Source organism: Mobula birostris, chromosome 31 (genome assembly GCF_030028105.1).
Source record: "Mobula birostris isolate sMobBir1 chromosome 31, sMobBir1.hap1, whole genome shotgun sequence".
Lineage (NCBI taxonomy): Eukaryota > Metazoa > Chordata > Chondrichthyes > Myliobatiformes > Myliobatidae > Mobula > Mobula birostris.
Window position 1 is genome coordinate 14,742,175 of NC_092400.1, and position 14,752 is coordinate 14,756,926.

The 14,752-nt window shown below is 37.5% G+C and overlaps 1 protein-coding gene across 10 annotated transcripts in view; it reads left to right on the forward strand.

Moving 5' to 3' along the window:
* The window catches only part of mtmr3 (myotubularin related protein 3), an 81,401-nt gene that overhangs the window by 21,686 nt on the left and 44,963 nt on the right, over nt 1-14,752 (forward strand). For 6 of the 10 annotated variants that reach the window (XR_011883721.1, XR_011883720.1, XM_072247896.1 and 3 more), the window contains exons 2-5: nt 1,079-1,150; nt 8,064-8,148; nt 8,435-8,514; nt 13,925-14,014. Coding sequence is in view for 8 of the 10 variants with exons in the window: in XM_072247896.1 (XP_072103997.1) it covers nt 8,512-8,514; nt 13,925-14,014 (93 nt within the window). In the remaining 2 variants the exon portion in view is untranslated. Of the gene's footprint in view, nt 1-1,078; nt 1,151-2,579; nt 2,719-2,991; nt 3,047-8,063; nt 8,149-8,434; nt 8,515-13,924; nt 14,015-14,752 lie in introns of all 10 variants that reach the window. The other 4 variants (XM_072247899.1, XM_072247898.1, XM_072247897.1 and 1 more) reach the window with 4 other exon arrangements.

Sequence of the window (14,752 nt, forward strand, 5' to 3'; positions counted from 1 at the left end):
TTGCTTACTCTCTCCACTTCTGATCCCTCTGAGGCTTGGTTCGTGTTCTGTAGTCTTGCCCTTCCTGAAGTCCACAATCAGCTCTTTCATCTTACTGACGTTGAGTGCAAGGATGGTGCTTTGACACCACTCAAATAGCTGGTATCTTGCTCCTGTACACCCACTCATCTCCATCTGAGATTCGACAATCAATGGTTGTATCATCAGAAAATTTATGGATGGTATTTGAGCTATACCTAGCTAAACAGTCGTGGGTATAGAGGGAGTAAAGCAGTGGGGTAAGCACACACCCAAGGTGTGCCGGTGTTGATCATCGGTGAGGAGGGGATTTTCTCACCAATCCACACAGTTAGAAAGGTGAGGATCCAGTTACAGAGGGAGGTCAAGGTTCTGTAGCTTATTGATCAGGACTTTGGGAATGATGGCGTTAAACGCTGAGCTATAGCAATGAACAGCATCCTGACATATGTGATTGTCTTGCCCTGATGATCAAAGGCTATGTGAAGAGCCATTGAGATTGTGTCTGCTCTAGACCTATTGTGATAGGCAAACTGCAGTGGCTCCAGGTCCATGCTAGGGCAGGAGTTGATTCTAGCCATGACGAAACTTCAAAGCATTTTATCACTGTAGATGTGAGTGCTATTAGACAATAGTCATTAAGACTGCACGCTAGGCACTGGTATTGTTGCCTTTTTGAAGCAGGTGGGAATTTCCAACTGTAGCAGTGAGAGGTTGAAAATGTCCCGGAATACCCCCACCAGTTGGTTGATAGTATACCTTTAGCAAAAGGATACAAATCATGAAAAAGTCAAACGTATGCATGTAAACAAAACAATTGAGAAAGCAAAGGGTGCAGTGTAGTTCCTCAATAATGACAATGTTTTACTTTCCATAGTTTGTGTTCAAAATGTATTTGAATTGAGGGAGTATGTTGAGCTGCATACTAAAGCATTTTTACAGCTTTGAGTTTTGTGTGTTTCTCACTTTGAGTATATTATTGAAAAATAAACTGCCAGAATACTCTTGTAGCTTTTAAACTACAAATGTTTGTACTAAAGATTGAAAACTTGTTTTGCAGTTTTTGATGTGATCTGCTCCAAGACACAAGGTTTCCTTTTGGGAAAAGTCGATTAGGCATTGACTAATTTTGGTAAGTGCATTTTAAATATCATTTTGGTTTAAGTAAAGAACTTAGAATCTGATGCTCTGTTTAGTTCTCTAACTGCAGAGTTTCACAATTTCATTTTTTTCTCGCAGCATTTCAATGACAATGGGGTTCTACTGAACTGTAAGGCATGCGGTGCAGCTGATTGCAGCAAACTTTTTATTTCTTCATCTGTATTTCAATTAATTCAAGTTTCAAAATTGTCCCTGTTACTTAAAAATCTTCACACTTCAAATGATATTTGCTAATGTTGGTCAGAAAAACCAAATGGTTATAGCCATTGCAACACACATCAAAGTTGCTGGTGAACGCAGCAGGCCAGGCAGCATCTCTAGGAAGAGGTACAGTTGACGTTTCAGGCTGAGACCCTTCGTCAGGACTAACTGAAGAAAGAGCTAGTAAGAGATTTGAAAGTGGGAGGGGGAGATCCAAAATCATTAGTCCTGACGAAGGGTCTCGGCCTGAAACGTTGACTGTACCTCTTCCTAGAGATGCTGCCTGGCCTGCTGCGTTCACCAGCAACTTTGATGCGTGTTGCTTGAATTTCCAGCCTCTGCAGAATTCCTCGTGTTTGCGTGGTTATAGCCATTAACTTTTTGCTTAAGCATCAAAATTACTTCTACCATCTGAGTTGGTTATTTCAGAGGTACTAATTCACACTTTTATAGGACTATTATAATTGTATCAATTTTTAAGATAAATTAACTTTAAAAATTGCTTCCATGTCCACCATGGCAAAATGAAACAAAATTGGAGCAGTGGAACAGTTCAGTTATGACATTAGACTGGATCGGCTGTTTCTTTTACTTGGCACAAAAGGGAAGCTGATTTGATGGCTACAAAACTGAGGGGATGGGTAATAAGTAACTTTTCCCTAAAGTGAAGTACTTAAAAATGTGATCAAGTATAAATGGTATAGAAGGGATCTGGTGAAGAACTTATTCACCAGTAAGATGAGTTGAAATCCAGAACGTTCTTCCTGAGGGTACATTGGAGGCAGTACTCTGCTAATATTTAAGTTTTATAGATGAGCACTTGAAATGGCAAGTATTGGAAAATGGGTTGGGGATAGATATGCACTTGATGACCAGCACATACTTAATCAGCTAAAAGACCTTTTTCTCTGCTATGACTCCACAAATTTATTAGGAACAGATAAGCGTTTCAGCCTGCTGGGTTATTTTAATAAGATCACAGTTGCTCAGATTTTAATCTCAGCTCCACGTTCCTGACTACTTTGACCTTTCACTCCTTTGCTTTAACAGGAATCTAAGTCTGTGCTGAAAATATTCAAAGTTTATGTTTTCACAGTTGAGGGGGGGTGAACATTCCATAGGCTCTTAACCTTGTGAAAACAAAAATTGCCTTGTTAAATTGGTGACCCTTTATAATTAATCACTGACCCCTGTTGCAGATTAACCCCAAGGATGAAACATCCTAGCCATATCTGCCTTGTCAAGACTCTTGAGGATCATGTATATTTCAAACAGCACCTCCTCTTACTCTTCTAAATTCTACAGCATCCAAGACCTGTCTGTTCAGCTTCTTGTAAGGTGAACCATTCATTTCAGTTAGTCTATTTTGTATGTTGCTGGATTGAGAAATGCTGTTCTATTCCACAACAGAAGAATAAGTATTGATACACTTATCATACAAGCACAGGCAAGTTATAATATAGGTTTTGAGTCTGGAGATACTTTATACTGAAAGGTATGAAAACATAGTGATGGTTAGATTGTATATGAGTTTTACAGTGGATATTAATAGGCTGATATACAAGAGAACTGTCATCTACCATCTACCTAAGATTAAATCTTGTTTACCAGTAGGAATTAAAGAAGTAGGTGATGCTGGGACGAGTGTGCCAGCAATCAAAACAAGGTAAATCAAGATCTTAATTGTCATCTAGCACCTTGGGTCACTGCCTTAATTTGAGATTTGAATGTGCAACTTCATGCAGTGTCTCCTGTAGTTCATACTGTAATCATAATGTTCCAGTGATAAAGATAGTCGGTGAAAGTATTGATCCAACTGTCTGTCCTACATGTTTTATCACATTTTGAGTCATTGTAACTGCGCTCATCCAAAGTGAGTTGTAATTATTTCATCACATCCTGTCTGGATCTTTTAAAAGATGAAGAAGTCTTGACAATCGAAGAAGTGAGTTTCCAGCTTTAGAAAAGTTAATATCTACCTTGTTTCTGGTAGCAATAAAAATTATTGCTTTAGTCATTAATGACAGATCATATCGATGTATTGTGGAATCACAGAACTTATTCAAGTTAATCATCTGAAACATAGTTAGCTTTCACATCAGAATGTGGTTGAATGTTATCTATGTTTTGCTATATGGACTGCTTTAAATACAGAAATTGTACAAGTGTGGATTCACTCCCATCTTTGTGATCATCAATACTGTTAAAGACATCTAGGTAGTAATGGGCTAAATGACAACATCCTTCCGTGATGTTTTGGGGCTATAATAATTGCTTTTTCATTGTTTCCTGCTTGTTGGAAGTTTCATGCCATGTTTAGTTAAATACTATATTAGTGTTGGGTACAACAAATCCTGGTCCCTCGTGACATGTGACTTTTTGTGGATATTTTTAGACAAGATCAAGGCTATGTAGCCAAGTGGTCCTTTTTCTTTTTCAATCTTTTTATTAGTTTCATAAAATATAAACATAGTAATAATACAAAATTGTTCGAAATACATTGTTATACTTAAGATGAGTAAGTATAAAATCAAATAGTATAAGTTGACAAAACTCCCAATCATGTAGGATAACAATGAATAATACAGGACAAAAAAAAATAACTGGAAAAAATCATGAAAAAGAGAAAAAAACAAACCCCACCCCAAAAAAAAACTAATCTAAACAGAAATAGTCAACTAAACTAAAAAGAATTGGGCAATTTTAACAACGTAAAAATGGAAGAAAAGAAAACCTTAGTGTCGACGACTCCATTCCTCTCAACCAACACTACAAAGAAGTAAAATAAGTTTGGAAATGGTCAAATTACATCATATGAAAATGCTGAATAAATGGCCTCCAAGTTTTTTCAAATTTAGTGGAAGGGTCATAAACCACACTTCTAATTTTTTCCAAATTCAAACAGAACATAGTTTGTGAAAACCAGTGAAATACAGTAGGAGGGTTAATCTCTTTCCAATTCAGCAAAATGGATCTTCTAGCCATCAAAGTAAGAAATGCAATCATCCGACAAGCTGAAGAGGTTAAATGATTTGAGTCTATCATTGGTAATCTAAAAATAGCAGTAATTGGGTGAGGTTGTAAGTCTGTAAGTGGTCCTTTTCAAAGTGACTTTAACATCATTGGATAGGTTATTACTTTAAAAAAAAGTGTTCCCTCAATGGGACTGTTGAAGACTTTGGGTTGTGGGAGAGCACACTAAATGGACATGATTGAGTTAGGTATTTCTCAAGTATTCTCTTCCATACTGTCAGCTTCTCAGCCCAGACTCCAAAAAAAAAGTTTCTGTCATGCGAATTGAAGCTTTAAGCCTCATTCTTTACTTTCACTACCTTGGCACTAACTAGCAAATCAAAACACTAATAATGTAAAGATACAAATTCTGTTTAAAAAGATGCACAATTCATGTACAGGCAACAAGTTCATAGAGAAAGGGAAATGAAAGAAGCAATTTAAAATCTGGAGAGGTGAGAAAGGACAATAAAAGATAACATAATGATTGACCAGAGCAAGATAAGGAAAATGTATAGTAATAGTGACATTTTATATTTTCTCACGCATTGCGTCTGGAATGCCACAGGTTTGCTATTTGTGTTCTGCATGTTTTGCTTCTCTGCATAAGATACATACATTCTGTGTATGTTATCAAGTATTGAAGAATTGTGATTTTCCATTTCCATGGAAATGCCCCATCTGCAGTGCCTTGAAAAAGTATTCACCCCAACAACTATTTTCACATTTTACTGTCACACTTTCTGAATTAAAATATATTTTAAATAGGATTTTGAGCTAATCTACAAAACATCATGCATTATATCAAATCAAAAGAAAAATCCCCAAACCTGTCAACAATTTACTAAAAATTACTAACCAAAATTGAGGCTGAAGTATTCATCCCCCTTGTAGTTACTAAGCTAATTTTCCTCTTGGTGCTGCACTGTTTACTACCTTGCCAACTCACCCAGTTTGTTGATGTAGAAAATTGGATGATCGTCTGAATAAAGAACCCTCCTCTCTCTGACAGGTCCAACAGTATTGTAGATTTTCAACAGACCAAACCACAATGAAGACAAAAGAGCATTCAAGCAAATCAGGGAAACAATAGAGCAGAGATCTGGAGAAGGGTACAAGACCATTTTAAAGGCACTGAACATATTTCAGAGCTCAGTGCAGTCCATCATGAAATAGTAGAAAAATATGAAACCATGGCCACACTGCATAGGTCAGGCTGCCCCTCTAAATTTAGTTGCCGGAGAAGAATGCTACTTGTGAGAAAGGCTGCTGTGACACGAGCAGTCACTCTGAATGAGCTGCAGAAGTCACTGGCTGCAACTGGAGATGAAGTTTATAGTTCAGACCTCTAAGGCTTTGCACAAAAAGCATATTTATGGAAGAGTGTCAAGGAAAATGACCTTGCTTTTAAAAAGATATATATCTTTGCCCATGAAGACTTCGCAAGGCGTCACTTAACAGGCACTCTAAAGATGTAGAAGAAGATCTTATGGTCGAATGAGACTAAAGTGGAACTTTTTGGCCTCAACACTAAACTGTATGTGTGGTATAAATCTCATGCTACATATCAGCAGGAAACACGATCCGTATGTGTATCCTCACCTTTCTAATTGTGTGGATTGGTTTCCTGTTGATATATGGTGGCGGTATGGACATGCTTTGTGCGTGGTAGGTCATGTTTGACCAATCTATTGGAGTTTTTCGAGGAGGTTACCAGGAAAATGGATGAAGGGAAGGCAGTGGATATTGTCTACGTGGACTTCAGTAAGGCCTTTGACAAGGTCCCGCATGGGAGGTTAGTTAGGAAAATTCAGTCGCTAGTTATACATGGAGAGGTGGTAAATTGGATTAGACATTGGCTCAATGGAAGAAGCCAAAGAGTGGTAGTAGAGAATTGCTTCTCTGAGTGGAGGCCTGTGACTAGTGGTGTGCCACAGGGATCAGTGCTGGGTCCATTGTTATTTGTCATCTATATCAATGATCTGGATGATAATGTAGTAAATTGGATCAGCAAATTTGCTGATGATACAAAGATTGGAGGTGTAGTAGACAGTGAGGAAGGTTTTCAGGGCCTGCAGAGGGACTTGGACCAGCTGGAAAAATGGGCTGAAAAATGGTGGATGGAGTTTAATACAGACAAGTGTGAGGTATTGCACGTTGGAAGGACAAACCAAGGTAGAACATACAGGGTTAATGGTAAGGCACTGAGGAGTGCAGTAGAACAGAGGGATCTGGGACTACAGATACAAAATTCCCTAAAAGTGCGTCACAGCTAGATAGGGTCGTAAAGAGAGCTTTTGGTACATTGGCCTTTATTAATCAAAGTATTGAGTATAAGAGCTGGAATGTTTGATGAGGTTGTATAAGGCATTGGTGAGGCCGACTCTGGAGTATTGTGTTCAGTTCTGGTGACCAGTTTACAGGAAGGATATAAATAAAGGTTGAAAGAGTGCAGAGAAGGTTTACAAGGATGTTGCTGGGACTTGAGAAACTCAGTTACAGAGAAAGGTTGAATAGGTTAGGACTTTATTCCCTGGAGTGTAGAAGAATGAGGGGAGATTTGATAGAGGTATATAAAATTATGATGGGTATAGATAGAGTGAATGCAAGCAGGCTTTTTCCACTGAGGCAAGGGGAGAAAAAAACCAGAGGACATAGGTTAAGGGTGAGGGGGGAAAAGTTTAAAGGGAACATTACAGGGGGCTTCTTCACACACAGAGTTGTGGGAGTATGGAATGAGCTGCCAGATGAGGTGGTAAATGTGTTTTTTTTTAACATTTAAGAATAAATTGGACAGATACATGGATGGGAGGTGTATGGAGGGATATGGTCCATGTGCAGGTCAGTGGGCAGAAAATGGTTCGGCACAGCCAAGAAAGGCCAAGAGGCCTGTTTCTGTGCTGTAGTTTCTATGGTTTCTATGCTTTCCAGCAGCAAGGACTGGAAATCTGGTCAGGATTAATGGAAAGGTGACTGCGACTAAATTCAGAGATCCTGGATTTAAAAACCTGCTAGTCTCTGCCAGAAACCTTAAGCTAGGGAGTAAGTCTGACTTTCAGTAGGGCAAAGACCAAAAGCACATTGCCAGAGCAACCATGGAGTGGCATCGAATGAAGAAAATTGATGCCCTAGAGTGGCCCAGTCAGAGTCCTGACCTTAACCCAATCGAACATCTCTAGCAAGACCTCCAAGATTGCTGTCCGCCACTGTTCCCCAACTCAACTTGGCACATTTTGAGCAATTTTACAAGGTTTTGGGCAAATCTTGCTCTATTATGTTGTGCAAAGCTAATAGAGACTTATCCAAAAAGACTACTGGCTGTAATAGCTGCAAGAGGTGATTCAACTAAGTACTGAGCAAAGGGGAATGAAGACTTTTGAACAACTAGCATTTCAGTTTTTGAATTTTTTGTTTTTCATACTTTACAATTTTCCCTCTTTTGGGGCTCTACTGTGGGGGGGAGGAGAATGTTATTCACAAATAAAAATTCTCAGTTAAATTGATCAAAATCCCTGGTTGTAATACATCATGTATGTAAACAAAGGGTTGGGGCTGAATACGTTTACAAGGCACAGTGTTTTGTGATCAGGTTTTATTAATTTGATTTGTAAAATTAAAATCTAATATAAAGCTGGCATATACTAATTGTATTCTGTGTAATACTGATTTAGGGATGGCTTAATTGGTGCCTGGCATAGTTTTGTGGGTCCAAGTTGCTCGCTCTTGATCAGATGATGGTAGAAATAATAAACTAAGGTAAGTTGTTAGATTAAAATGTACTTCAAAAACAGTTATTGCATGCACTGGTATTAGAGGTATCTGGAAATCTAGCAAAGATGTGCCCAGTAATAAAAGCATAATTACATAAACTGTTTATTTAAATTTTTGATTATAATTTTTAATTTTTGCTGTTGCCTGTGATTGCAGTGAAGTAGTTGTAAAATTTTTAATTTGTAAATTACAGTGTGTTTTTGTTTACTTTATTCATCATGTACTATCTCAAAGGGAAGTTGCATAATTTTGTATTAACATGAATTTTCAGATTTGATCTTGAGTGGAATACAAGAACAACAAAGTGATACCAAAGAATTGTACATAAACTGTAATAGTGGAGTTAACATGGTGAGCTTACCAGCTTTTTATTTGTTACATTCTGTAATATCCATTGCATTCACCTTGAATTTCTTTTCCTTGTTTTCAATTCCATGAGAAGTTCTTCAGTGTTCTGAGGATAGTCATCTTGTTGAGACTTATATTGCTTGACCTATTGCTCCTAATTGTCCAAATACACAGGTTTAGCATTTCTTTTGTATCTCTTTTATTCATGAGGTAAAAATTTAAGTTTTTAGATGAGTTTTTTTCAAAAGTATTTTAGCAGTTCTACCTATACCTACCTCTATAACTATGTATTTTCTACATGCTCAATTATTACTACCAAATACCACTTCTCTTCCTCACCTCATCCCTTTTCTTGGATGTGGCTGTGCTCTCTTTCCCCATTCTTTTCCATATCCTTCAGTATGCTCCGGTCCTATTGCAATCAGTGATGTATCACTGGAGGAATAAAGGTGGTTTCCCTCAGCAGGGGCTGCCATTTGAGTTAGAAAAATCCTTGATTTAAAAATCCTAGTCTGTGAATAAAGAATACTAGAATGTTCAGTGTACCCTAAAAAGACATGATGAAACCAGCTATTGATGTTTAAAATGTACGTAACAATACATCTAATTCATTTAAAAACTATTGAAATTGGACATGTATCTTTTCTGCAAATACTTCTGCATTGCATTTAAGTCAGCTAAATTGTCATAATAAAACATTTAAAATAGTTAACAGTGTTGGCATTGTGCTGGAATTGAGCTCAAGTGAATTAGTGTGTGACCACTTCCTGTACTTGTTGAAATGTGCTTGCCATATTATGACATGGTCATAAGTCAAAGGTGCATCCAGTTGATTTATTCTGAGTCTGACAGTTAAATGTTTTGAGTATTTAATTTTCAATATGACCCTATCTCTAACCTAGCAAGAGAAGATTGTTAGGGGAATCTTAGTGAAGAACATAAAATAAAAAGTATATTATGAATCAAAGGATGAAAGAATGGATTAGAACTTATTTTTCAGTTGTTTACTTTTCTCCCCTGTGATTTCTCTTGTTCAAAGGTCCAATTTAATGTTGGAGAAATGTATACAATATCATCCTGAAATGCTTTACCTTCGCAACAATTCACAAAAACAGAAGTGCCCCAAAGAATGAACAACAGTTAAACGTGAGAACCCCAAAGTCCCCCATCTCCCCCTCCCACGTGCAAGTGGCAGCAAGCAACAATCCCCCCCTTCCTACCCCCACCAGCAAAAAAAAAGCAAGCATTGCACTCAAGTGTGAGCAAAGCAATAGCAAAGACACAGACTTGCAATTACCCCAAAGACTTAGCGTTTCACACTGACATTCAAAATGCCCCCTCCCCCCCTTCATTTTCCCGTCAAGCGGACACAACAAACAACTTGCTGGTTTACGATGTTATAGGTCCATTATGTTGCTTTTTTTCGAGCTCTGTGCCTGAAGATCACAAAGATCTCATGTCTTCGGGCACACAGTTTATTTACTTACAGATACAGCATAGAGTAGGCTCTTCTGACCCTTAGAACTACACCGCCCCAGCAATTCCCGATTTAACCTTAGCTTAATCATGGGACAACTTGTAGTGACCAATTAACTTGCCAACTAGTGTGTCTGTGGAGTGTGGAAGGAAACAGGTGCACCAAAGAAGAAAACCCCCACATTCCACTGGAAGGGTGTCTAGATTCCTTTCAGATGACATTGGAATTGAACTCTGAACTCCAATGTCCCAAGCTGTAATAGCATTGCACTAACCACTACTGTACAGTGGCACTCTTGTTGGGTATATAATTCAGCAGGTTTAATAAAGAGACAAAATTTGTACATGTTGCAAACTCAGATAGAATGCTGTGGTGGCAGGTTTAGAATACCAAAAAAATAGACTTGAGGCACCATTATTTCTAAGCATTCAGAGCATGTATTTTGACATGATGTCTCAGTGAAGATTATTATCAAGTTCTCCTTTCTTTCCGCTATTGCAAGAATACTTGCTTACAGATGAATACTCACTGCAAAGTTAGTAAAATTGTAAAATCTATCTATCACTCATCATTGATAATCGTAACTCCTGGAATTTTTTCTTCAGATGTAGTGCATAAAAGTGCAACCTGGACAGTTCAGTTAACCTTGCCCGATCATTAAACAACAGTTTCTTGATCATTTACAATTAATATCTTTAGTTATTATCCTTACTGTTTTGTATAATTTCTCCTAATGTATTGAAATGCATCAGTTTGACGTGGAACAACTTCCTTGATTGTTATGCAGGAAACACTTTGCAACAGGGGAATTAGTTCATGCAGAGGTAAATACTGTGGCTGCCATTTGAGAAACTGAACAATAGGTGCAGATTTATTAAACTTTAAAATGGATATCCAATTTAATATATAACAAAATGTGTTACATTAGACCCAGTAGATGTTAACTTTTCATTTAAGTAGTCTTTACATTCTGTAGGCTTATTTGTGTCTCAGCAGTGTAGAGTCAGTCACTCAAATACCTTTGTAAAGCTCGATGATGTGCACTGTGACTTTGGATTTCTGGTCAAGAGAATGGGTGAACTTGATATGAATACATGCAGTTGGCCATCCATCAGCAATTCCATGGGATATGGTTAAAGTTAACTACAATTGCTGCTTTTTGCTGGGCTGATTCCACTCCCAATCACTTCTGAGCAGATGTGTTTCAGTTTAAGATCGGTTTATTCTACAGCTACCAAAGCTTGCAGTGCAATCTGGACCAACTGGAAAAATGTACTTTGGGAGAACAAACCAGGGTAGAACTTGCATGGTGAAAGTAGAACAAGAGGGATCTGGGAATACAAATGCATAATTCCTTGAAAGTGACGTCCCAGGTAGATAAAGTTTTAAAGAGAGCTTTTGGTGCTTTGGCCTTGTCAAACTATCGAGTTCAGGAGATGGGATGTTGAAGTTGTATAAGATGTTGGTATGGCCTAGTTTGGTCTATTGTGTGCAGTTCTGTACGCCTACCTACAGAAAAGATACAAATAAGATTAAAAGAGTGCAGAGAAAATTTGCAAGGATATTGTCAGGGCCTGGGAACCCAAGTTATGGAGAAAGGTTGAACAGGTTAGGATTCTTTTTCCCTGGAGTATAGGAAAAAAGGGGAGATTTGATAGAGTAAACAAAATTGAGGGGTATTGATGGGTAAATGTAAGCAGGCTTTTTCCCTGAGGTTGGGTGAGACTAGAGATCATGGGGTTAAGGGTGAATTGTGATTTCACATAGGATAATGGTATGTGGAACAAACTGCCACCAGGAATTGGTAGAGCTAGAGATGATTGCAACATGTAAAAAGACTTTAGGCAGGTTTGTGGGTGGGGAAAGCTTCAGAGGGATATGGGCCAAACACAGGCAAGTGGAATCATTTCAGGTAGACAACTTGATCAGCATAGGTGAGTTGAGCTGAAGGGCCTGTTTCTATGCTATAATTACTCTGACCCTGTAATAAGCCTTAGTTTTATTTTAGAAGTGTAAAGCAAAAAGAAAGTAAGGTCTCTGAAATGTTCTTACTATCTCCACTGATTGCCCAATGCAGCCAGGTTTGAGTAGGGGAAATACATCTGATAGTTTACATACTTCAGGATGCTTTTGCAATTTTCTTGTGTAGCAAATATAGGAAAACTTGCTGTCTTCTGTCAAAACACAGTTTGGATTTTACACAAGTAGTGTTAGAATTATTGGTGTTTTCAGCTATTAGTCTCAAGAAGATGGCAACTTTGGAAGTCTAATGTGCAAATCCCAAAGCTGTAATTAATGTTACAGTATTGCTCCAGGGATGGTGTTTAAGACATTTTCATCATAGTGAACTCAAATTACTGCTGTAAAATACCCTGAAAATTGTATGATTAACTGCAGGAAATCTAAGTGAGGTTTCATAGGCTTACTCAGACACAATTACTGTTTGGCAAACTGAGCCTGAGAAAAATGTATCTGAGACATTTAATACATCTGTAATTTCACATTTCAAATTCAAAGATTTTGAATTATTTTTGGAAAAGTTTTGGATATTTGAGTTCCTGATTTATTTGTGTTCACTCCAGCTGTAGTGCTCTGTAACATAGCCAAAAATTGTGCTTTTTCCTTTTTGGTATGCAGCCTGTCCAATTTTCTTGATTATCTTTGGCTGCAAAGCAGTTGACCTGATTGGCAGCAACCTGCAGTGAAATTGAGGAAGTGCTGCCAAAATGATCATTGTGGAGAGTTTTCTTTTAATTTGGCGCCAAGTACCTTTTGTTGCACTATCATAAAATATGGATCACATGTTAGGATCATACAGTACAGAAACAAGATCTATGGGCCAACCAGTCCATGCTGGCCAAAGAGCTTGTTTCTGTGATGTAAGATCTTAACAGTTCCTTCAACCTTACATTTTTCATATCTGTACCTGCTTCAACCACTTCTTCTGGCAGCTCATTCTATTATATCGACCAGCCTCTGGGAGAAAAAGTTACCCTTCTCTTTCCTTTTTAAATCTTTCCTCTTGCATTAAACCTATGCCTTCCTAGTTCATGACTTACCCCAACCATGGTGCATTTGCCGCCCAAGATTTTATGTACCTCTTTGAGATTATCCCCTTATTCTCCCTTGCTTCAATGAATAAAGTCCAACCTGCTTATCCCCTCGATAACCCATTCCTCTAGGAGCATCTTCATAAGCCTTTCCTGCTAATGAATGGAAATTTGAGTTCATTTGGAGGCAGTTTCTACAAATAACTGTTTTGTAGTCAAATATGATGAAAAGATTTGCATTGAGGATAGATGAAATAACTTTTATAAAGAAAAACAGTCTAATGCTACTGATAATTAGTGTGTAAATTAACAATGAGTTATCAATCGTAGCATGCCCTACTTTAACACATTCAATGAAACAATATAATTAAAATTGATAATTGTGTAGTGTGTACCATTACATATGGCTTCAAATTAGCACAAAAGTTTTAATAAAGTACCAATTCATTTTTCTATCTTCCACTTAATTGCATCTGTTTTGCATCCAAGATTAGCTAGATGACTAATTCAAGCCACATTCAAGACATTATTTTGTCCAGTTGAATAGATTGTCAGTTCATTTTTAAGAACTAGTGTTACTCATCATCAAACTTAGCAAAGCTTGGAACAGACGCACCCGTCAGAGGTGGCTGGTTTCAAAGGATATTGCGCATAATTTGAGGTAGATTGTCCTTGTGAAATAACCTGATGCTGTTGTTTATCTGAAATTACCACAAACTGTACCAGAATTAATCCATTCTAAATCTTTTGTTTTCTGAGAAATCACCTGGTGTTATAAGGATGTATATGTATAGTTGAAAATAAAATCTTACAAGAGAAATTATTTTAATTTGATGAAAAATAAATGTGCCCTTTGACTAAAAAGGAAACCAACCCTCCTTTTTAGGATGAAGACGGACAACATAGTTTGGAATGTATCCAAGCCAATCAAATCTTTCCTAGAAAAAAACTAATTAGAGAAGAAGAAAACCTCCAGGTACAAATGGAAAAATTGTGGACTGTTTATAAATTAAATGTTCATTTTTGTTAATCTGCTTGGCTAGCTTTAATTCCAGTGTAGTACTAGGATAGATCCCAGGTTCATCTAAATGTCTGATCTCCTGTTGGTTCTTTGGATAGCTGTATCACTTTTTAAACTGAGAGACATGCAGTTAACTTTCTCACCCCAAACCATTTCAAGTACTTTCAAAGTTTTAGTCACTGCTGTAAAACAGCACTTAATTTGTTCTGTGCTGGATGCCATGTACAGCCGTATCATAATAACTGGATAGATTGTTTTAGCTGATGTGTCTTCATATAACAGAAGACTCCATTGCGAATTTGCCTCCTTTAAAGTATTTCCTTTACAATCCCTTGGATCCACCCGGGCAGGTAGATGGGGTCTTCAGTTGACTTTGAAAGAAAACAGCCTTGGGTGAACATTCTTGCAATGACTGAGTGTTAATCAAACTGTTTTGTTCACTTCTCCAAAGCAACATTTGAACTTCAAACTCTCTGTCACTAAAGTGAAAGTGTTGCCATACAAATGTGACTGAACCAACTGGCAGTTTCACAATTTGAATTATTCCATTAATGACTTGGTTTATTTTCCTCATGGTAATCACGGCTTTTATTACGTGATTCTCTATTGTCAACTATAGGTAAAAATTTCCCAATAAATGAAAATATTTTGTGTATAATGAGGCCTTGTTGAATTTCACGTTTTGTATATTGT